We start from the raw sequence: 23817 nt of genomic DNA, 5'->3' as shown, positions 1-23817 counted from the left end.
AGAGCTCCGTCAGGAATTCTTGCAGACGCTTCTGGAATTCTTTCAGATGTTTGTAATGGAAATCCTCCTGGAATTCATTATGATCTTTTTAGAGTATTTTGTTTTTGGAATTCCCCATGTAGTTTCTGTAGAATTTTCTTGAATAAACAAAAAGCAACTTAGTTTATACCTCCCTCCTAGAGGAATTCTAGAATAAGTTTGCGGAGAAACCACGGAGGGAATACCTGGAAGTGTATCAGGAAAAATTACCAAGGTAATTCTAGAAGGAGTAATGCTGAAGGACCACTAAGCCGAGAAGCAGTCCTCCCCAGCTGGGATGTAATGCCAGAATGATGATGCCAGATATTACGACTGGCAGAAAATATCTCTGTAAAGCGAAGAATACTGCAATCATTTCACAAACGTATTCCTTCATGTCTTACATTTCGCTACATTTTAAAACTGCTTATAGGTTCCCAAACTTTTTAACTGCGCGACCCTCTTTTGTCAGTTGCGGCAACCCACCATAGAAATTCGCTCATTTGTTGCCTGTTACAGTCAGGCCCGGATTAAGGATTGTGGGGACCCAGGGCCCGAGCGGATGTGGAGGATGACCTTTTTTCCTCATTCTCGAACAGTACTTGAGAAATATGAAAAATAAAGCTAATAATAGCAACCAAAAAAGGTTTTTGTGGGGGCCCCTAATATGTGGGGGCCCGGGGCCCGGGCCTCAAACCGCCCCTCCCCCTCCCTTAGATCCGGCCCTGGTTACAGTAAATTATTCAACTGACTCTCGCGATCCACTGGATGAAGGCCGGCGACCCCCCTGGGGGGTCGCGACCCACAGTTTGGGAAACCATGACTGAAAATCCGTGTTATAGGAGTCTGCATAACACAAATTCATAGTATCGGAGTCTCTGCTATACGTCTACTAATGTTTCGATCCCATTTTTATAGATTAAAAATTAAATTAATTTTGGTGTACGTACTATCGAGGCAAAATGTACGTACTATCGAGGGTACGTACTATCGAGGGTACGCACTAACGAGGGTACGTACTATCGAGGTACGCCTGTAATGCAATCTAAAATTTCTTTCAATTTTTTTCATATTTCAATGGCTATTCATCCGTAATTATTTGAGCAATTTCCTTCTCAGCTATTTTGCAAATTTCTCAGGCAATTTTCTCGTGATTACTTTCGTAATTCTTCATGATTCAATTGTATTTAAAATTATTACTTACGAAAATTGCTGAACTGGAAATTTATAAATTCTCAAATGGACTTGCCTAAAGAAAATCCTATGAAATTCACGAAAAATTTCCTGACAAATTCCCAAAGAAATTGCCGGAAAAAAATCCATCAAAATTACCTTAGAGCTTTCAAAGTAGTTGCCAAAAGAATTCATAAAAGAACTACCAGAGGATATCCTGATAAAAATAGAAAGGTTTTTTAAAAAAAATTGGCCGAACCCAATATCACAATAAATTGCCAAAATATATTCCATAAAAATTTCCACAAACATTCACAAAAAAAAAATCGAAGAAATTCTCAAAGAATTTTCCGAAATCATCAAAGAAATTTCTGAAGAAAATTTAGAAAGAATTCCAAAAGTGATTGCAGTAACATATTTTTCTAAAAAAACACCAGAGATTTTTTTTCAAAGAAATTCCCGATGGTAATATCTAAGAAAATTGCCGAATAAATGTTCAAAAGAATTACCGAAGAAGTTCCTAAAGTAATAATAGAAATTTCCAAAAGACTTACAAAGGCCCAAACAAATGTTCAATGCAAGTAACATCGGAAATGCCGAAGGTGTTCCGAAATCATTTGCTGCAGGAATTCCTTACTTAATTACAGAAGAAATCTAGAAGAAATTGTCTAAATAATATTTATTGAAATTATAGAAGCGATTGTGGAGCCTCTTAGCCGTGCGGTTAGGGTCACCAAGCTTACAATCGCACCATGCTATGGGGTGAGGGTTCGATTCCCGCTTCGGGCGTTGAAACTTTTCGTGAGAATAGTTTCTTCCCCGTTTCCACTGGTGCATGCTCCGTTGTCCGTTGTCTAATGTTTAAAACAGTCTGTACAGCCGAAAGCTGAAGACGTTGTCCGTGCCTTTTTATAAAAGAACTTCCGAAGGAGTTTTCGAAGAAATTGGTGAAGAAATACCTAATAGCATAGATAATGGAAGTCCAAAATATCGACGAAAATCCGAAAAAAAAAGTAGAATGACTTGTGGAAGACATTTACAAGTGAAGAAGTTCCCAGAGTCAATGTCGAATGAAATCAAAGGAATTGCCTAAAGAGTAGTTGGAGAATTTTTAAAAGCAAATATCAATAGAATTATGATGACATTAACAGAACATCGCTTGAAAGACTACTAAAAAATTGGCGAAGGAACTCCCGAGGAAACAATTCAAAAGATTTGCCAATGAAAGAAAAAAAAGGTAAATAAACTCCAAGTGGAATTGCCGAAGAAATTTCCAAAGCAATTTCCGATGAAATTTTCAAAGGATGCGTAAAAGGTGTTTAGTATCAAATTCCAGACATATTACCAAATAAATCCTTAAAGAAATTTCCGAAGAAATTGCCAAATTCAAAGGAATTGCTGAGAGATTTCTTAAAAAAGTCCTATTTAAAATAAATTGCAAATAAACTGCCGGGAATATTCCCTGAGAAATTACAGAAACAATTTTTGCCGAAAACACAAATTTCTTGTATTATATTATAGCATAGAATCAGAATCCCGAAGAGAAAAGTAGAATGTTGTAGTCTAACCGAAAATGCAAATATGTATCCTGATTTTGCAATTTCAAGTACCGTAAACTGTGGTGTAGTTGATCAGTGGAGGGAACCTGATCACTCAATTACCCACGTATATCGACTTTCAAGGAAGTTACCATTCCATTTTGATGTTACGTCATTGGATTGCAAAAGGTTGAAAAAGAATTGTTGCTTCCTCAAAAGTCGCCATCCGCGGGTAATAGAGTATCAAGTTCACCCCACTGATCGACTACACCCATAGGCGCCAACTTAGGGGGGGCAAGCATAGGTTTGCCCTCCCAATATTTGACGATTTTTCAATTTTCCCATACAAAAAGCCAGAAAAAACAGGCTTTGCCCCCCCAATAATTTTACCAAGTTGGCGCGTCTGACTACACCCCAGTTTACGGTATTTATAACTCTTACAATGCCACAAAAGTCCAGCTTATTGGACACAGTGGTCAAATTTCCACAACAGGGGAGGAAAAACAGACTCTTACAATTGGTCGGCGTTAAGTCAGAGAGGACCATGTGTCTTTTACTTAATTTCTAGAAAAATGACTTTAAAGTTTGCAACTGTATAAGTTTTGAGTTTTTCAACCAATGTTCTTGAATTTTTGCCATAAATCTCAATAGCTATTCATCACAGCATCGCTCTGTATTGATCGCGAAAAAACGTAAAATAAAGTTTGAAACCGAGAAAATGCTAAGTAATTGATTGTACTTAGTCCACTCTGACTGAACGGTTTTTGAAAAACCTTCAACCAACTACAGTTCACGCTCAAGTTTTTACATATTTGATGAAAAAATAATGCACAAGTAGGACAGCAGTTAATAGGAGTGGTGTATAATGTGAGCAGGAAGTTTGGATTTTGATATTTTTGTTATTACACTGTTGATTACCATTTTCAATTTTTATGTTCAGTCAGAGTGGACCAAGTACAACAGTTCAATATCACATGAAGGGTAGTCAATTAATGAGCTATTTAAGAATTCTTAACTTAAACATTTAATAGCTAACAACTTTTGAATGTATTTCCATAGTTCGGTACGTTTCTTGAAATATTGTAGTTACACAGTTCATAATAATTTATTCAGAGGACTGGCATTTTTCAAAAATTCGTTCAGACAGAGTGAACCAAGTGCACAATTCTTAAATAATCGGTAAAATAAATTTCTTCATGAAACGGGTAATGGTACATTTCAATATGATGCCCAACAGCTACTAAACAAACATATTTTGATTTGGAAAGGATTACGAAGAATAAGGTAATTTCAACTATTTTTCTTAGAGACACATGGTCCACTCTGTCTGCACGCAAAATGCCACAATATGCTTCAACACGATGATCTGTAAAATACGATATTGACCATTATAAAATGGAATTTCACGTGCTTTTTTGACCAATAATCATCAGAAAATGCGTTGGGGAGCCATACGATTTGGAAACGTATCACATTTTGATGATAAACTATTATATTTATTGGATTTTAACCATAACATATTTTTTCAACTCGTTTGACATCAAGGATATGGTCCTTTCTGACTGCACACTATTATCGATTTTTGCAGTTCAATCAAAAGAAAATTGTGCTATTACTCTCGTTAATTGTAACATTAAGAAAATTGGGTAAATGTTCCAAGTAGCTTCTGTAATTCTTAATCAAATGCCCTAAAAATCTAAATTTCGTCAATTTTGTTACTTGGTCCCCTCTGACTTAACGCCGACCAAAAAGCAAAACAACCTGGAAGCCACTGAAACTGGCACCCCCCAGGCACCCCCTAGGAAAAAATCCTAGATACGCCAATGGTGCCCAGCCCACCGCAGCCTGCCGTTTTTTGTTTGCTTCACTACATCAATCTACATCTACATCAAGTCTACATATCTTGGTAAATTTTTTACCGTCGACTAACGTTCGTTGTACTTTACGTTCGAAGATTCCAAAGTTGTCTTCGTTTTCAGCGTACGGGACTTCAGCAGGTTTCGCAAACCGAAAAATACTCAATTCACAGCCGCAGTCCGTCTTTTCACCTCGCGGGTAACATAATTATCGCACGTCACTAAACAAATTCGTCCACAACATCACCACCTAGCACCACTTCGTCACAACTACCACGGTTCCACTAGCAATCATGTATTTAGTCTTCATGGTGTTAATCGTATATGTCTAATCCTCGCAGTCTCCCTCTTAAAAGATATGAAGCACGCCACTTCCACGGCCCGACGTTCGATCCCGAGGATGTCGATATCGTCCGCGATGCCGCGTGACAATGGTTCGAAAGAGCATCGCTTTGCTACAGTCTGTCTAAGGTTACGAACAATGACGATCCGTCAAGCGTCACATGTACGTATCACTCTAAGCAGCAGGGTAAACTATCATAACTAGCCAATAAGGCATGCCTTATGAAGCTTGAGATCATAGGACTAAGCGAAGTCCGTTGGCCGAACTTTGGAGAATACAGATTGATTGATTGATTTGTCTTTATTAACACTTCAGCGCGCGCGCTGTTGTAAAAAGTACAACACCACCAAAAAACCTCGCTCGTTGTATACAACGCGAGCGCGGTGCAGTTTCGATTGTTTGATGGCGCGCGTCCTGAAAAATTAAAGAGACTTTCAGCCCCCAGAATACAGATTGTCGTCGGGTCAAATTCTGCTACATATACTCTGGCCTACGAGGCGTTCGCCTCGTTTGCGAACACGCTCCTCGTCACCGTGAAGTTGGGTTCCTGCTTAGATAATCGGATGCCGGCTCAACACAAGCCGACTGGAAGACGCTGCGGTAAAAGGTCCTTCGTCGAGGAGCTACAGAACCGTGCTGCGGACATTCAGGTATCAGGTATCAGAAGGCCATCGCCAAAATAACAGCCTATTTCATCATCTACCTGAGGGAAAAGGTAGGAAAAAGGATTTGGATGGGGATAGGGACAGGTAGGGAAATAGGAAAAATACCCTGGAAGAGGGTACTAACGCACAAGCGTACCACAATGGGTTCAAACAGCGCCCTGAAAAGGGTACTGTAATAACGCATAAAGCGAAAGAGAGCCTATAGCTCTTTACCACAGCGGGTTAAGAATAACAGAATAACCTGAAGATTCAGGTTTCTGAAGTCAGTTTCACTTAATAAGTGTTTACCGAATACTCGGAAACGCAGTTGCGCAAAAACTGGACAGTTACATATCAAATGATACGAAGTTCCATAATCGGATTCACAGCTATCACATGCAAATGAATCATCTTGCTGAATATTCGCCATGTGATAGCTGAGTCGGCAGTGGCCAGTCAATGCTTTGACCAGAATGCTGCAATTCTGCTTTGACAGATTTGTAAGATACTTCGCCATCCTTGGAGATGGCTCAGTACAATACAATTTGGTTTGACGACATGACTCCAAACTATTCCAGTATTGTCTGTGTTGAGTGGCAGCCCAGGTGTGAATCTGAATACCCAACACTTCGATATCGGAATAGCTGGCTCAGGGCCAATGAGGTCATGTGATGCTCCAGTGCGAGCTAACTCATCAGCCAATTCATTTCCAGCGATGGAAGAATGGCCAGGTCCCATACAAGGTGAACAGCGTTTGCTGGATTCAGCTCCTCGATTTGAGTTCGACAAGCGATAACTACCTTCGACCTAGAGTTGGCCGAAGCAAGTGCTTTAATAGCAGCCTGGCTATCTGAACAGAAGTATATTACTTTGCCCATTACGTGCTGCTGAAGTGCTGATTGCACTCCGCACATAAGAGCAAAGATTTCGGCCTGAAAAACGGTGCAGTGTCTACCAAGTGAGTAAGACTGATACAGCCTTAGCTTACGAGAATAAACACAGGCACCTGCTCGATCTTCGAGAAGGGAGCCATCAGTGTAACATACGATGCCGTCTGAAATACTTCTTTCCAGATAACCAGATGTTCACTCTTCCCGGAAAGGGAAATTCGTGGAAAATGTCCTATATAAAATTACAAGTAATTGTAAGATCATTTGGAGCAAGAACAACTTTGTTCTAATTCACCGAAAGTTGAAACAACGAGGTGTGTGTTGAACTGCGGTTCACAGGAGTTTCCTCTAGTAAACCGAGTACCCGTAGACGGTAAGTGCAAGAAAGTGCTTCTTGTTTGAGATGAATGTGTAGTGGGGCAACATCAAAGAGAACTTCGAGCGCTGCCGTGGGAGTTTAAGAGAACGCTTCAGACATTGTCATTAAGCACATCCTTTGGAGATGGCCTAATTTTGATTGGACCGTTCTCACTTCGCCCTTTTGCCACCACACAAGACATCCATTAGCCAATATTGGCCGAACCACAGTTGTGTAAATCCATTTAATATACTTGGGTTTTAGACCCCAAGTTGTACCAAAAGTACGCCGGCATTGCCCGAAGGTCATACAAGCTTTCTTGATGCTGAACTCAATGTGAGGTGTCCAGGAAAGCATGGAATCAAGAATGACTCCAACGTACTTTACCTGTTCAGTCACATCGATTTCAGAATCAAAGAGACGCAAAGGTCGAACGCCATTACGGTTTCGCCTTTCCGTGAAAAGAACAATAGATGTTTTACTCGGATTTACCGAAAGGCCATATTGGCGACACTTACCCTCAACTACCTGAAGGGCGCTTTGCATCAGGTCGAAAAGGGTGCTGATGCACATACCAACTAACAATGTTAGGTAGTCGTCGGCAAAACCATAAGTAGGAAAACCGCTATTATTGAGTTGCCTCAATAGCGTATCTGCTACGAGATTCCACAAAAGCGGTGACAAGACTCCCCCTTGGGGACACCCACAAACACTCAATTTCCTAATCCCTGCTAGACGCAATGTCGAGAAGAGATACCGGTTTGTGAGAATTTAACGAATCCAATTGCAAATCATTGGAGATATACCATGGCTCCGTGCGGCTTCCAATATGGCATCGAAAGGCACGTTGTCAAAGGCACCCTCGATATCTAAGAAAACACCCAGACAAGACTGCTTTTGAGCGAATGCTTTCTCGATATCGTAAACAACCTTGTGTAAAAGAGTCACAGTGGACTTACAAGTAGGCATGTTGGTTCATATGAAGAGGCACGTTGGCCAGATGAACATCACGGATGTGATGATCCACAATGCGTTCTAAGCATTTCAGAAGAAAAGAGGTCAAACTGATTGGTCTGAAACTCTTTGCTTCTTCATACGACGCACGACCCACTTTCAGAATAAACTTTACAGTAATATCCCGCCAGGATTTGGGAATATACCCTGTAGCAAAACTGTAAACAAGTAGTTTTTTCAAAACATGTTTGAAATAATCAAATCCCTTCTGAAGCAAAATAGGATAAATCCCATCTGCCCCAGGAGATTTGAAAAGAGCAAAGCTATGTAGTGCCCACTCAATCGATTCTATAGTTACAATACTCCGAGCCAAAACGAAAGAATCATAACTACAACAAAAAACATCAGGTTCATCCGAAGATGTAATATCCACACATCCAGGGAAGTGTGTGCTGAATAAGCATTCCAGAACTTCCTCATCAGAGGAAGTCAGATCGCCATTTGGCAAACGAAGTTCGTTCACCCGGAAATCCTTAGATTTCGCAAGGATTTTGTTTAACCGACTGACTTCACTCAAGCTGGAAACATTTGTACAAATATTTTTCCAGCCCGATCTTTCAGCAGACCGGAGAGCTTTCCTGTAGGCCTTGCGAGGCGAACTGATAGCCTCCGAACCAGCCGAACGTCGTCTGTTCCAACTCTTTCTACATTGTTTCCTGAGTTTCGCCAGATCAGAGTTCCACCAAGGGGTTCCTCTTGTGATCTTCACAGACCGTAGAGGGCATGCTTCTTCAAAAGCTTCCATAATGAAGGTCGTTGTAGTATCAACGGCATCATCTAAATCACTTGGAGTGTCAATGGATGGTGAGTATCCATGAAATTTGGCCGCAACCAAATCAGTAAAATGATCCCAGTTTGTTGACCGAGGATTCCTGAAACGCAATGTTTGCGAAGTAACATTTAAATGTTCAAAAAAGATATAGCGATGGTCAGATAAAGATTCTTCATCTGACACATGCCAATTGGTCAGCTCGTGACTAATTCTGCTAGAGCAAAGCGTTATATCTAACACTTCCTCTCTAGCAGATACCATGAAGGTTGGGCGGTTGCCTATGTTAAGTAATGCAAGGTCTGTACTACTCAAGTACTCCATCAAACTGGAGCCTCTCAAGTTAATGTCTGAGCTGCCCCAGATGATATGGTGAGCATTAGCATCACTGCCAACAATTAGTGGAAGGCCTTTTGAAGTACAGTATGCGATGACTTGTTTGAAAGCATCCATAGGGGATGGTTCATCATGCGGTAAATAAACCGAATAAAATACGTATTTCCTGTTGAGGTTTCCAACAGATACATCAATTGTGATAGCACATACATCTCTGGTGGTTAGTTCAGAGATGAGTGCAGCAACTATTGCATTGTTGACAAGCACACAGGCTCGAGGCATGACGCGCGAGTTTGCCATTTCATGTTTACTGAAAGTAGCAAAAACCGGGTTCACAAGGTTTCCTAGATAGAAATTTCCCTTACGAAAGTAAGGTTCTTGTACCAAGGCCACTTGGGCTGTACCATTTTGCATAAGTCTGCAAAGATTGATCGTTGCTGTTCTTTTATGCTGAAGATTGATCTGAGCTATCCTAACCGTAGCCACTACCCAAACTAGGTAAGATTAAACTCTTCGCAACAACAGCACAACAAAGAACAACATCAATAAAACCAAATCGGTATCGGTTGGAAAACGCCAAAGGCGAGGATACACAGAATACACTGTGTAAATCGCATAATGCGAAACCATATAGGTGAAAATTTAAACTAATTAACAACATCTTCATAATCCCGCCCTTGTTTAGCCTCAAGTGAGACTAAAGAAGGGCAGCTGATTGTCTCGGAGAAACACAAGGTCCACTGCACCATTGCTCCGGTTAGCGCAGTAAGGGCTACATACTGTGGAGGGCTCCCTGGTACTCCACAGGCTCCATTAGCGGTTAGGTTTTTATTAGACCCCCTTAGCCATTCATTCCTAGGCACGGTTAGCATAAAGCCGCATCACACCATGAATTAGGGGTCACCTGTTGGTGGGTTCTTACCACCGGAACAGGCGGTCCGTAGTATTATTCTTAGCCAATTGAGACAATCGCTACCGACACTACACAGCTATCTAGGCTGATCGAGAAAAGAAGTTAATATTGATGATCAACGTCATACGGACTCGAACAGCCGTCAACGGACATTGCGAAATGTGGAAGCGTAGAAGATCAATGGAGCACCATCAAGAACGTATTCAGCGGGTGAGCCACGCACCCGGAGAAAGCAATGGATCACAGATGACACGTGGAAGAAGCGAGAAGAAACGTGAAAGGCGCGATTGAGCGAGCAAAAACACTAGGAGCCAAAGCCGTAGCCCGTCAGTGCTATTCGATTCTCGCGAAGTAAGTGAAATGCTCATGTAGACGGGACAAAAGAACGTGGGCGAACTCCTTAGCTGATGAAAGCGAGAAAGCCACAAAAACCGGTGATATCCGTCTCATCTACGTTGTCTCACGTCGCCTTAGTGGGATTGGGATGAATGCTATGATGTCCGTGAAAGACACATCTGGACAGCTATTGACCGACCCGGCTCACCAGTTAAAACGATGGCGCTGGCTGGTTCGAGCACTGGAACAAAGCGCAAAAAAAAACGAAGATTCAAAATGAAAACTGACATTCTAATTTAACACTCCTTTTTCATTCAATTTCCTGTCATGAGTACTTTCTTGCACATCGTAAAATAATCAATTTCTGTTAACAAACACAAAATTCGACTTAATGAACAAATGGAACAGATGGTTGGTATTCAAATTAATTACTATAGATTACGAAAAAGCTTTCGACCGTCTCATTCACGAAAACTTGTGGGAAGCCCTCAGGCGCAAGTGTCTCATTGAGAAAATCATCGGCCTCATTGGAGTACAATGGAGTGAGGCAAGGATGTATACTATCACCGCTACTGTTCCTCATCGTTATCGACGAGATCCTGATAGGTGCAATGGACCGTGAACCAAATCGCGGATTGCTGTGCCAGCCCATTACCATGGAGAACCTAAATGACTTCGAACTGGCTGATGACTTTGCTCTCCTAGCTCAACGGCGCACTGATACACAGAGCAAGCTCGATGATCTTGCCAAACGCTCCTCAGCGGCAGGTGTTACCATCAACGTCAACAAGACCAAATCGTTGGATGCAAACACGGTCAACCCTTCCAGCTTTACGGTAGCTGGGCAACCAGTGGGAAATGTTGAAAGCTTCCAATATCTTGGTAGCCAATAAATGGCGGCGAATGGCGGCACCAAGATCGACATAGGTGCACGGGTCAAGAAGGCGAGGGCTGTTTTTGCAAGTTTAAGAAATGTATGCAAAATCCGAATTTTCAACTCGAACGTGAAATCTGTGCTGCTATACGCCAGTGAAACCTGGTGTGTATCAGTGGAGAACACTCAACGGCTGCAGGTCTTCATCAATAGATGCCTGCGGTATATAATTCGGGCATGGTGGCCTCACAATTGGATCTCCAACGTGGAGCTCTGTCGTCCATGCCATCAAAAGCCGATATCGACAGAAATTTGGGAGCGAAAGTGGAGGTGGGTCGGCCACACTCTACGCAGGGGCGGAAACAAAATCTGCAAGCAAGCGTTAGATTGGAACCCAGCAGGATATCGCAGCAGAGGCACACCCAGAGGCTCATGGTGGCTCAGCCTCAACAACGAAATCAAGCAAGTCGACAGAAATTTAACCTGGCCACAGGTCAAGGCGATGTCTGCCAATCGCCCAGGATGGTGATCTTTGAATCCAGCCCCCTGCACCACCGTGGGTGCCCAGGACTAAAAATAAGCAGTCTAAGGTGAATCGATCGAAAAAGTGAAATTGACTGCGGCTCACTCGATGACAGTTGAGGAGAAAGGAGTCTTCAGGAAACTGGAATTGGTTGGCTCACCTCAAAACTGAGGTGTTGGTTGTGAACAGCCGGAAGCGATGATCAGTGTAGGCGATTGCACTATCACTGCGTCAAACACTTGGAGGTGATGATCGACGGTAAGTTTACCGTTTGGTATTCATGTTGATCGTGCCTGGAAGAGAGCCTCCAAAGCAATAGTGGCACTGTCCCGGATGATGTTCAATAGGTCTGCGGTGAATGGCAGTAAGCACTAGCGTCTGGCTAGTGTCGCGCCATCCATACTAATGTATGGTGGCATGGCTTGAGGCACGGCCCTAAGTACCGACAGTTACTGTGGTAAGCTGGAAAGTACGTATAGGCTAGTGACCACGCGGAGAACATCCTTGGTTGGATCCGTGCCCCGGGATGGAAAGGGGATCCCAGTAAAGTCCGGGGCTTTTGGAGGCTTCATGTCTGCAAGTTCTTGTAGCTTCTGCTAGCACAAGCTGATAGAGCCTTACTTGCGGGAAGGTCAAACCGCTCTGCACGCGGTATCAGTTCGCAGTTGGAAGCAGGCGTGGTGTCGACCTTCCCAGTGCATTTTTTTCGTTTTTCATAGGATCATGATGCATAATTTAACTATACTTATTGTGAGCTGTTCTTCCTGGAGAACAGACGTTCAGGCTTGCAGAGACAAACCCCCTTTTCTGTCGGCCTATGGCCAAAGCTCCCACCGGGGTTGGTTACCTGACCTTCCCTAAGGTTATTCGCAGCTCAGCTGGTGCCGCGAGGAGGTAAGAAGAGGAGTTATTGGGTAGCCTGTATGTGCGCAATTATATGACATAGGGGGATTAGGGGCATAATGGACACCCGGGGCGACATGGACACCCGTGTTTTTGCCGAAACCGTTGACTTTTATGTAAAACTTTTGATGCATAAGTGTAAAGGAACAAGTCATTGTTCTGTTTTTCAAAAGTACCATTTATATTCCTTCAAAATAACCAAAATATCATTGAAATTGAAATATGTTTTTCATATCGTGGATTTCTTATAATTTCGAAGCAGCAGCAAATAAGGTATATGCATGTATACGCAGATTTAGCAATGGTTGAAGCATTTTGTATTTGATCAGAATTTACTTGAAATAGCAATTTCAATGTTGTAGTCGATTCGGGGCGAAATGAACACTGGCAGTTATGAATGGATGTACGCGCGTTACATACTGTTAGGCGTTTTAGAGAGTTTGAAAAAAATCAATCCGATTATTTTAGCCTAAAGATTATTTAATAAACTTTGATGTTATGTAAATTCGTCTAAAATGGAGTATTAGGGGGATTAGGGGCATAATGGACACCCGGGGCGAAATGGACACCTCTGTTTTTGCCGAAACCGCTGACTTTTATGTAAAACTTTCAATGCATAAGTGTAAAGGATCAAGCCATTGTTCTATTTTTCAAAAATACCATTTATATTCCTTTAAAATAACCAAAATATCATTGAAATTGAAGTATGTTTTTTATATGGTGGATTTCTTATAATTTTGAAGCAGCAGTAAATAAAGTATTACGAGTGATTGAGTGTGTCCACCATACAAACAAGTGAATTGTTAGCTAATCTACATGTATACGTAGATTTAGTAATGGATGAAGTATTATATTTTTGATCAGAACACACTGAAAATAGCAATTTCAATGTTGTAGTCTATTCGGGGCGAAATGAACACTGGCAATTATGAATGGATGTACGCGCGTTGCATACTGTTAGGCGTTTTAGAGAGTTAGAAAAAAATCAATCCGATTATTTTAGCCCAAAATTTGTTTAATTAACTTTGAAGTTATGTAAACTCGCCTAAGATGGAGTATTATATCTGTGGTATTGATCTCCGTTGGCAAATTATTTAACTGGTCGATATTCTCAAAGATACAGCATAAAATATGCAGGGGTGTCCATTATGCCCCGATGGGTGTCCATTTCGCCCCGTATCTTTGCTGCCAGCTCCAAAAAACATACGGTTTTCAATTCATTATTTCTTCACAATAATGACATTCTACCAGCTGTAAATGATTGAAATACGTAGGAAACAAGTTAAAGTAGTAAGCCAACTGATAATATGTTAAGTTTTTGTCTGTTATACAAGCCTAACATACTCATTTGCTTAGGGTGTCCATTATGCCCCTAATACCCCTATATCTGTGGTACCGTAATCCGGGGTAACATTGATCAGAATTTTCGTTCTTTCTTGAATAATTCTCTTGTTAAAGCAAACGTTACATGTTTTACATTTCTAAAACAAGTACTGGCCCTCTAAGTATATGTTAAGCTACTCGAAAAAGTATTGTAAAACTTTAAAACATGTTTAAATAGACTTTTTAATCTAATTTTTGATTTTGTTGATTTGGGGTAACATTGATCAAGTCAGCGATCAATGTTCGTTTGTGTTGAAAATACCCTTACTTACTAAATTCGGGGACGCTGATCTCGAATACGTTGTCCAAATTCTCACAAGTTTTGTACTTTTTAAGTTATTTAAAGATTAAAAACCTCTAAACTGCGAATAACGCCTAAAGGTAGGCAATGCCTTAAGAAATTTAATGCCTTCTTTTAAAAAATCGTATATTTTATTGAAAAAGAGCACTTTCATAGAAGTTTCATTTATTTAATCCAAGTCCAGGATATCATATTGAGGTAATACAGTGATTTCGAACCTCATATTGTATCTAGTATTCATGCCAAGCATGAATGTTTGACAATCTATCTCATGGCGTTATGAAACACAGTTTTGGAAAAATAGATTTATATCAATAGTTATGTAATTCAATTTTTATGAATTACATGTCATTTAATAGCTAAATAATAGCAGATTACGATATATTATTCAATAGCAGAAACTGATTCAATGTAAAATGCTTGTTTGAGCATTTCGTGAGGTCGGTCATGCCGATCAATGTTACCCCGCTGATCAATGAACCCCGTATTACGGTATTGATCTTCGTAGACAAATTACTTAACTGGTCGATGCTATCAAAGATACAGCATAAAATATGTAGGGGTGTCCATAATGCCCCGATGGGTGTCCATTTCGCCCCGCACCTTTCCTGCCAGCCCCAAAAAACACACGCTTTATAATTCATTATTTCTTCACAATAATGACATTTTACCTGCTGTAAATGATTGAAATACGTAGGAAACATGTTAAAGTTATAAGCCAACTGATAATATGTTAAATTTTTATCTGTTATACAGGCCTAACATACTCATTTGCTTAGGGTGTCCATTATGCCCCTAATCCCCCTATTCGGTATAAATTTTACCATTTCTCGAATAAAGAAATTAACTGTGAATCTAGAAAACAAACCAGTCGTCGTGTAATGGCTCATATTACAATAAAATTTGACCACCTTATCAGCTTATTTCGAAGTTCAATCGATACCCTTATCAATATGATCTTTCATTTGTTCAAAAATAAAACACTCATAAATCACGTCTTTATCTATTACCCTATTGCAGGTTTTTGTCGTAGCACTGGTGGCATGCATGTGCCATCGGGCAGCCCCCCTTCCCCAGGTGGTGGTCAAAAGTGATGTCCTCAACGAAGAGGAAATGAAGCAGATCCTAAAGCAGTATGATACCGAAGTGCGCAGTTACTGCAACCGACAGGTGCAAGCCAACTGGAATGTTGCCACTGACACCGAGAACACTGCCTATCAGGAGGAACAGGTTGGTGTGGGGGAAGCAATGGGTTTATCCCAGATGTGATGGCTCATTAAAAGTTTTTTGACGGTTTAAGGTGCCATTATCTTGTGGATATACAAAAAAGTTTCAAATGAGCGTTGATGATTCAATGACAGTCTCTTGTAGAAAAGTTGAATCAGGTTTCTTTTGGTAAATGAATAACTGTTCACTCGATCTGTTGCAGAACAATATGACGCTGGAGTACGCCAAATTCCGGAACGAATTCTACGATCAATATTTCAAGGATGCTCAGGTGCAAAACTATGAGGATCCGAAGGTGCGGAAGCAGCTAACACTGTTGAAGGACCTCGGAACGGCTGCGCTGCCAACCAGTGATCTGGAAGATTACAACAAAGTTATGCGAAGGATGGATGCGGCTTATCAGCTGGCGGAAGTTTGTCCGTACACTGACCAAAATTGTGCTTCAGGGTCACAAAAGTGGACACTGGATCCGGAGATGGAACACGTCATGGCGACGTCGAATGATTACGATGAGTTATCGTACACCTGGAGGCGGTGGCGTGAGGAATCCGGAAAAAAGATGCGCGATGACTACAAACTGTACGTGGACTATGTAAACCAGGCGGCTGAACTGAACGGATATGCGGACTACGGTGAAATGTGGCGAGCTCGGTATGACGATTCGGATTTACGAGGAACGCTGGAGCGGCTCTGGAAAGAGGTTGAACCTCTCTACAATGAGCTGCATACCTACGTGAGGTACAAACTGTTGGATAAGTATGGTAAGGTTGATTGGATCTAGGATTATATCGAGTTCTTATGCATGTTTTCTTTATTATTCTCTAGGCGATAAAATGGATCGGAACAATGAGAAAATACCGGCGCACCTTCTGGGCAATATGTGGGCACAGTCTTGGGTCAACCTGTACGATCGGATTAAGCCCTTCCCGAACGCGAGTTTGGTAGATGTCACCGCCAAAATGCAACAACTAGGATTCAACGCTGCTAAAATGTTTGAGATGTCGGACGAGTTCTACCAAAGCCTTGGGCTTCCAAGTAGTGCCATGAGTTATGGACCGAAAGCAGTTATTGAAAAGCAACCACAGAAAATGGTTTGTCATGCTTCGGCGTGGGACTTTTGTGATGGCGAAGACTTCCGCATCAAGATGTGTACCAACGTCAATATGGAAGATTTCGTAACCGTGCATCACGAGATGGGTCATATCATGTACTACATTCTGTACAAGAATCAACCGCAGTTGTTCAAGACCGGAGCAACTCCAGCGTTCCACGAAGCCGTTGGCGATACGATTGCTTTGTCCGTAGCCACTCCAAAGCATTTGCAGAAGGTTGGACTGCTGGATGAGTACGCTGACAGTGAAGCCGACAACATCAATGCGCTGTTTGAAATGGCTTTGGAAAGAGTCGCCTTCCTGCCATTTGGTTATCTGATTGATCAGTGGCGTTGGGATGTGTTCAGCGGAGCGGTCAATGAGAGCCAGTGGAATTCTCACTGGTGGAGTCTGCGAGAGAAGTATCAGAAGGTGTATGCTCCTGTCGAGCGATCGGAAAATGACTTCGACCCTGGCGCGAAGTATCATATCCCTGCGAACTCGCAGTACATTGCATATTTTTTGGCACATATCTTGGAATTCCAGTTCTACCGGTCGCTTTGCATTGAAGCTGGAGAGTACAATCCATATGATAGTTCAGCCAGTCCTTTGCATAAGTGTGATTTCTACAACAGCAAGGCTGCAGGTAACAAACTGAAGGAAGGCCTATCGCTAGGCTACAGTGAAGACTGGAGGTTCGCACTGGAGAAGCTGACTGGAGGTCAGAGCATAAGCGGCAACGCTTTGCTGGAATACTTTGCACCGCTATACGACTTTTTGAAGAAGGAGAACGAAAAAATGAAGAATGCAGACATGCAAACCGTGGTGGAAAACTACAGCAAGGAGTACGAGGTGGCCTGCAATAAACAGGTCAAGGCTCAGTATGCCACGCAGGTCGACGTAGGAAATGTTACCTTGCTGCAGGAACTGACGGAAATCATGAACGAAAACACCAAATTCGTACTGGATAACTACAACCGGTACTTTGCCCAGGTGAAAGCAGAGGATTACACGGAGCCAGAACTTCGCCGACAGCTACAATATCTGACGCAGATATCGATCAATCATCTGCCAGCGGAGGAGTTTACTGCGGTGAGTTCGACTTTCTTTGATCGTTTACGTGGAATGTTTAGGATATTTACAAGTAAATCTAAAAGAGGCCATCACAATAAGAGATGTTTCAGAATATTTGAAAAACTTTAAGAAAAAAATACACTGAGTGTAATATTCATAGCGAACCTATGTTAGATGTCTTTTAATTTAAATTTACCAGAAACCTTTCCATTCGATTTTAAATTATTATTTTTTGGAAAACTAACTTTCAGCCTCAAAACTTGCCTAGGATGGTCAAATGCTTCTTATTATTTTATCTTGAATTTTCATTTTGTTTCGATTTCCAAAACAAGCGTAAGAATAGTTGTTTATGCAACAAGTTGTAAATGTACGACTCGTGCTGAAAAAATCATCATTTTGCAACTTGTTGCATACAAAGTTTTTTTTTTAATTACGAAAAACACCCATTTAGTGCGATCTTTCATGCAACACAAACATGTATCAGTAGGAACCACGTGCGCACTTATGCTTGTTGGCGTGGTTCTTCGTTTGAACTGGTAGGCTCTGGTGTAGTAGGCGTCACCAATGATCGAGCTCCCGTTGTCAAACAGTTGTGCACGGGCAAAAGCAAAAGCAAATTCAGCAGCTGCCTCTACACTTGATTTGAAGTTCGTATCCGAATTGAAATCGTCCTGATTTGGATTCAAGCTGCTCAGTAGATGTAGAGGTAGAGGCTGAATCTACGCAAGGCATGGCGGTAAGTAAAAAGTGCGTACAAGCAAAAGTGCCGAAAAGTGCTACTTTTCAGCACTCTTAAGAGTGCCGAAAAGTAGTACTTTACGGCATACTTGCATTAGGGGTGAAAAGTAGGCCATTTCAGCATACTTCAGCCAACTGAAATGTTCAACTTTTCCTCACGTAATTACAAAAAAACAATTTTTGAGATTTTCAATACAAAAAAGGTACAATTCAGAAAATAAAATAAAATCTTTGATTTTTCCTATAAATTTTAAAGGAATATAGTAAGATTCTTAGATGATGGGCCGCAAAGTTTGATATTTCGCCACTGAGTAGCGCTAGTAAGCATGGAAATTTTATTAATTTCACTACTCGGAATCTTGATGATCTATAAATAATGTGTCTTTGGCAAAAATGCTAAGCATAAAATAGACTCCTCGATGATGGGCTGCATGATTCGAAGTTCTGCGATTAGGGTGCGATTTTTCCAGTTCGTTCAGTTTTTTTTTAAGTTCCTTCGGCAGTGCCACAAAGAGTTTCTTCGGGAGTTCCTCCAAGAGTTATCGTGGGAATTTGTCAAGGAGTTCCTCTTGTTTCATCTGAAATCTCTAGAGGAGTTCCATCTGGAATTCCATCAGGAATATCTTCACAAAATTTGAAGAGTTCTTTCGAAAATTTTTTTAGGCGTTCACTCTAGTCTCCAGTTCCTTCAGGATTTATTCTTCGAAAGGTGCTTCGGGAATTGAATTTTATTTTTTTTAAAGAATTCAAGGAAATGATTTTTTTTTGAACAATCCCTTCATGAATTTCTCGATCGGAAATTCCGCCAGTAATTACATCGGGACTTCCTTCAGGAATTTCATTATGAATTCCTCAAGGAGTTCTTCCAGGATTTGTTTTTAAATTTCTATAGAAGATTGTTTAATCATTGCTCGGGGAGTTCTCTTTTAAATTTCTATAGAAGATTTTTTAATCATTGCTCGGGGAGTTTTCTTTAAGAAATCGTCAAGGAGTTCCGCAAGAAATTCCCTCAGAATTTTTCATAAACACTTTAAGGAGTTCCTCCAAAATTTTCTCCAAGAATCGCTTTGTGAATTACTTCGGGTTTTTGTAGTTTTTTTTTTGGCATTCCTCCAAGAGTTACCACGGAAACTTTGGAATTCCTTTGGGAATTAATTTGAGAGTTTCTACGAAAACATGTTCAAGAAATCTATCGTAAATTTATTCATAAATTCTGTCCTCTAGGAAGACTTCTTTCAGGATACTTTGTCGATATTTTCCTAGATTCTTTTAGAATTCTTTTATTTATTTCTCTCGTTCGTTTTCCATGGATTCCTTCAGTGATATTTACTGGCATCCCATCAGGGACTTTCCCTAGAATTCCTTCTAGGACTCTTTCACACGCTATTCCTGAGATTGCATCAATGGTTCTTCTGAGATTTCTTTGAGAGTTCATCCCAGGATTTTTTCATCGATTTTCCCAGATTTTCTTTTGAAATTCCTCCCGAGATTCATTCGAGGCTAATTTCAAGGCTTCTTCCCGGGATTTCTGTGGGGATCTCTCCTGGGATCCCTCCTGAGATTCTTTCATTAATTTTTCGCGGGATTCCTTCCTAAATGCATTTAGAAATGTTATTGGAGAGGCCTTCTGTCTTCTTTCAGGGTTTTCTTCAGAAATTTCTTCCGCAATTCCCTCAATGATTTTTCCGAGTATCCTTTCGGAGTTTTTTTTATGGTAGTCCTTAGAGATTTCTCCCGAGATTCTTTTAACCTTTCAGGACGCACGCCATCAAGTAACTGAAACTGCACCGCGCTCGCGCTGTTTACGACGAGCGAGGTTGTTTGGTAGTGTTGTACTTTTTACAACAGCGCGCGTCCTGAAGGGTTAATCATTCATTCAGGGATCCGCTCAGGCACTCATCCTGGGCTTTCTTCAGTTATTGCTTCCAGGACTCCTTCAAGGATTCCTTTGGGGATTGTTTCCGGGATTCCTCCCGGGATTTATTCCATGATTCGTACATGAACTCCTCTTCCCTTTTTTCCTCCAATCCCTTTTTTTCCTCCCAGGATTCCTTCATTTAGTGCTTCCGGGATCCTTTCATCAATACTTCCCGGGTTTCTTTTATGGATTGCCCTCGAAATTCATTTAAGGATTTTCCCGGGATCCCTTGAGATAATTCTTCCGGGGTTTTTTTTTTCATTGATTTCTTCCGGAATTCCTCCGGTATTTATTCAGGTGTTCTTCTAGGGATTCGTTCAAGTATTCCTTTGGGAGTTTCTCCTGGATTCTTTCCTTCAGAGATTATACCGACGATTTCTTCATTGATTTTTCCAGGAATTTCCTAAACAATTTCTCTCAGGATTACTTCGGGGAAATGTTCCGATGATCTATTAATGATTTCTACAGGAATCCGCTCTGGATTTTTTTCTGGTTTTCTTTCCGGGATGCATTTAGGGACTCATACCGAGGTTTTTTATGGATTATTGTCGGAATTTTTGCCGGGATTCTTCCAGACACTTGCCACGGAATTCTTTGAGAGTCGTCCATTGATTCCTTTCAGTATCTCTCCTAAGATTTCTCCTGAGATTTCCTGAGACTGGTTTCTTTCAGTTAATTTTCCTGAGATTCCTGCGAGGCTTACTCCATGTAAGGAAGCAGAAGATTCTCCGATAGTGTAATAAGCGATGTATTAGGTATGAGAAAATAAGTTTCATGGGGCATTGACCGAGAATTACCGAGATTTTGATAGAGTTCCTTAAGAAATATCCCATTAGGTTGCGCCAAAAGTTTTCTTTAGGAAACCCTGTATACATTGTATGGACTATTGATTTAGCCTTCCCCAATGATTATGTTTCTTAGCAGTAATTGGAGCTTTTCTTTATTTCAGCTGAACAACGCACTTGGCAGGATGCAGCACATCTACAGTAGCACTCTGATTTGCCCGTACGAGCAGCAAAATTGTACTGACGCCAGTATGAGCCTGGATCCGGATCTGTATGGGGTTATGGCCGATTCCAAGGATTACGATGAACTGCTGTACGTGTGGAGAGAGTGGCGCGATAAGACCGGGCGACTGATGAAGAACGATTACGCCGACTATGTCCGGTTGATGAATAAGGCCGCCGGAGTGGCTGGATTCGACGATATGGGAGGCTTGTGGAGGGATGCGTTCGAGCAGGAGAACTTTGTCGATGAAATGAAACGCTTGTGGGGTCAGCTGAAGCCGTTCTACAGCGAACTGCACAAGTACGTCCGGAGGGAGCTGATGCAGATCTATGGAGATAAGATGGATGCCAAGAATCCGAATATTCCTGCCCATTTATTGGGTAACATGTGGGCACAGGCTTGGGGTAATTTGTACGATCGTATTAAGCCGTTCAAAAACACGGTTGACCTGGATATCACGAAGGCACTGGTCGAGAAGGGTTACACAGTGAAGCAGCTATTCGAAATCTCCAATGATTTCTACGTAGGTCTAGGTCTTCCGGATAATAGTATGAGCTACGACGAGAGTCTAGGGGCAGTGATTGAGAAACCGACGGACCGAGTTGTGACTTGCCATGCATCGGCATGGGATTTCTGCGATCGTAAGGACTTCCGTATAAAGATGTGCACTCGGATGAACATGGAGGACTTTATCACGATCCATCACGAGATGGGCCATATCAATTATTACCTTTTGTATAAGGATCAACCGGTGACGTTGCGATCCGGCGCCAATCCAGGATTCCATGAAGCTGTCGGGGACACGATAGCCTTGTCGGTGGCAACACCGGCTCACTTCCGAAAGATCGGACTGCTGGAGGACTATGAGGAGTCATATGAGAACGACATCAATGCTCTGTTCCAGAAGGCATTGGACAGGGTGGCTTTCCTACCCTTTGGACTGGTGATTGATATGTGGCGTTGGGAGATTTTCGCCGGTAAAGTAGATTTTCCCAACTGGAACAAGCGTTGGTGGGAATTGAGAGAAGAATACCAGATGGTATCGGCTCCAGTTGAGCGTGACTTGGATGCGTTCGACCCAGGCGCAAAGTATCATATTCCATATGACAGCCAGTATATTTCGTAAGTTCTCCAAGATACTTGGAAATGAATTCGTAATAATAAACCGGTATTCTTTTTCAGCTACTTCATCGCCCACATCTTAGATTTGCAGCTGCATAAGGCTCTTTGTCAAGTGGCCGGCGAATACGAACCGAACAATTCGGACAAACCTCTTCACAAATGTGATATCGACGGATCGAAAGCGGCCGGTGACCGGTTGAGGGCGGGTCTGTCGTTGGGTCGTTCCGTCCACTGGTCCGAAGCGCTGCGGGAGATGACCGGAGAAACAGAACTGAAAACCGATGCCTTGTTGGAGTACTATGCTCCTTTGTACGAGTTCCTAAAGAAAGAAAACGAGAAGGCTGCCGGTGCCACATTAGCTATTTCCTCCTTCCTAGTCATGGCAGTGACCGGAGTGAATCTTCTAATGAAACTATTGTAAATTGTTATGAACTATTCCAGTGAGAGAAGTCTATTAAAGTGCAATAAAATTGATTACAAGTGAGGTTTTATTCGATTATTGAGAATGGTCAGGAAACTCCATGTGACGCTACACCAACTCAGTGTGCTGCTTCTTGCTCCAAATGTGTCGCACCGGTTCGTTTACCGATGTAGGTCAATGACTGTGGCGCCGGTTGTGCATCACAACAAAACGGTGACGTCGAACGTCCGAAGCCGAGAAGCACGTGTAATGAAGTTCAATCTCACTTTTATATCATAGAACCATACGATGCCGAAGTTTCGACACTTGCGCGTAGTCACATTCGGTAGCTCACGCTCTGCGCTTCAGAGAAGAGTACTTAGTATGAGAGTGAGAGTGAGCTCCAAGTGGGGTGCACACAGTGGCAGCAATCGCCCATCAAATCAAACTCTTATCATAATTGTAGACTGCTTGTCTTCAATGAGAGTGATGATTGTGATTGACAGGCTATTTACCAAGCGTAGAATCCATCTTCCCTTAGGATGAAATACACCGAATTATGGCATTTCGTACCACCAGCTGGAAGCAACTCAATAGGACGACACGCATCGAACTGTAGTGTCCATGTGGTTAACCGTAGATAGTCGAATAACGATGAAGCGCTTAATTAACTCTTTGGTGGCTTACTTACCGGTTCGACCCCACGCGATATAGCACTGGCTAGGTACACATGCAAGTATGATGTATCATCCTGCGTTCGCTGGTTCTCCATTTTTTTTTTCGCCTGTTTTGGGAACGCACTCAATGGGGTGTCTAGTACATTAAAATGGAAACTGGTGTCGCGTTAATTACCGCTTGCTTCCCTATTGATCCAGTCACGTAATTGGAGAGTTTTATTGATGGCGTGCAAGTGTCTACCACCGACTGCCTGCTTGCAGTGGCTTGGATGGGTTGAGTTGTGTGATTGACAAACGGTGGGAGGTAATTCCAGCAAGCAAAATGATCCCTCGTCAAAGTTGTCGGTGTTGTTTGCCGTCTGTTGAAATACTGTTCCACAATTTCATGAT

At 41.8% G+C, this 23817-nt stretch overlaps 1 protein-coding gene across 3 annotated transcripts in view; it reads left to right on the top strand.

Moving 5' to 3' along the window:
- Window positions 1–22824, top strand: part of LOC109430368 (angiotensin-converting enzyme) — a 54491-nt gene extending 31667 nt beyond the window's left edge. For all 3 annotated transcript variants that reach the window (XM_029856908.2, XM_029856907.2, XM_062846326.1), the window contains exons 3-7: window positions 15193–15402; window positions 15602–16160; window positions 16225–17582; window positions 21170–22350; window positions 22411–22824. In XM_029856908.2, coding sequence (XP_029712768.2) covers window positions 15193–15402; window positions 15602–16160; window positions 16225–17582; window positions 21170–22350; window positions 22411–22771 — 3669 coding nt within the window. In that variant the 3' untranslated portion in view covers window positions 22772–22824. The remainder of the gene's footprint in view (window positions 1–15192; window positions 15403–15601; window positions 16161–16224; window positions 17583–21169; window positions 22351–22410) is intronic.
- The last annotated feature ends 993 nt before the right edge of the window (window positions 22825–23817 follow it).

The sequence above is a fragment of the Aedes albopictus genome, chromosome 1, assembly GCF_035046485.1.
Source record: "Aedes albopictus strain Foshan chromosome 1, AalbF5, whole genome shotgun sequence".
Classification (NCBI taxonomy): domain Eukaryota; kingdom Metazoa; phylum Arthropoda; class Insecta; order Diptera; family Culicidae; genus Aedes; species Aedes albopictus.
Note: the sequence above shows the minus strand (reverse complement) of the source record. Positions and strands in the feature narration are given on the sequence as shown.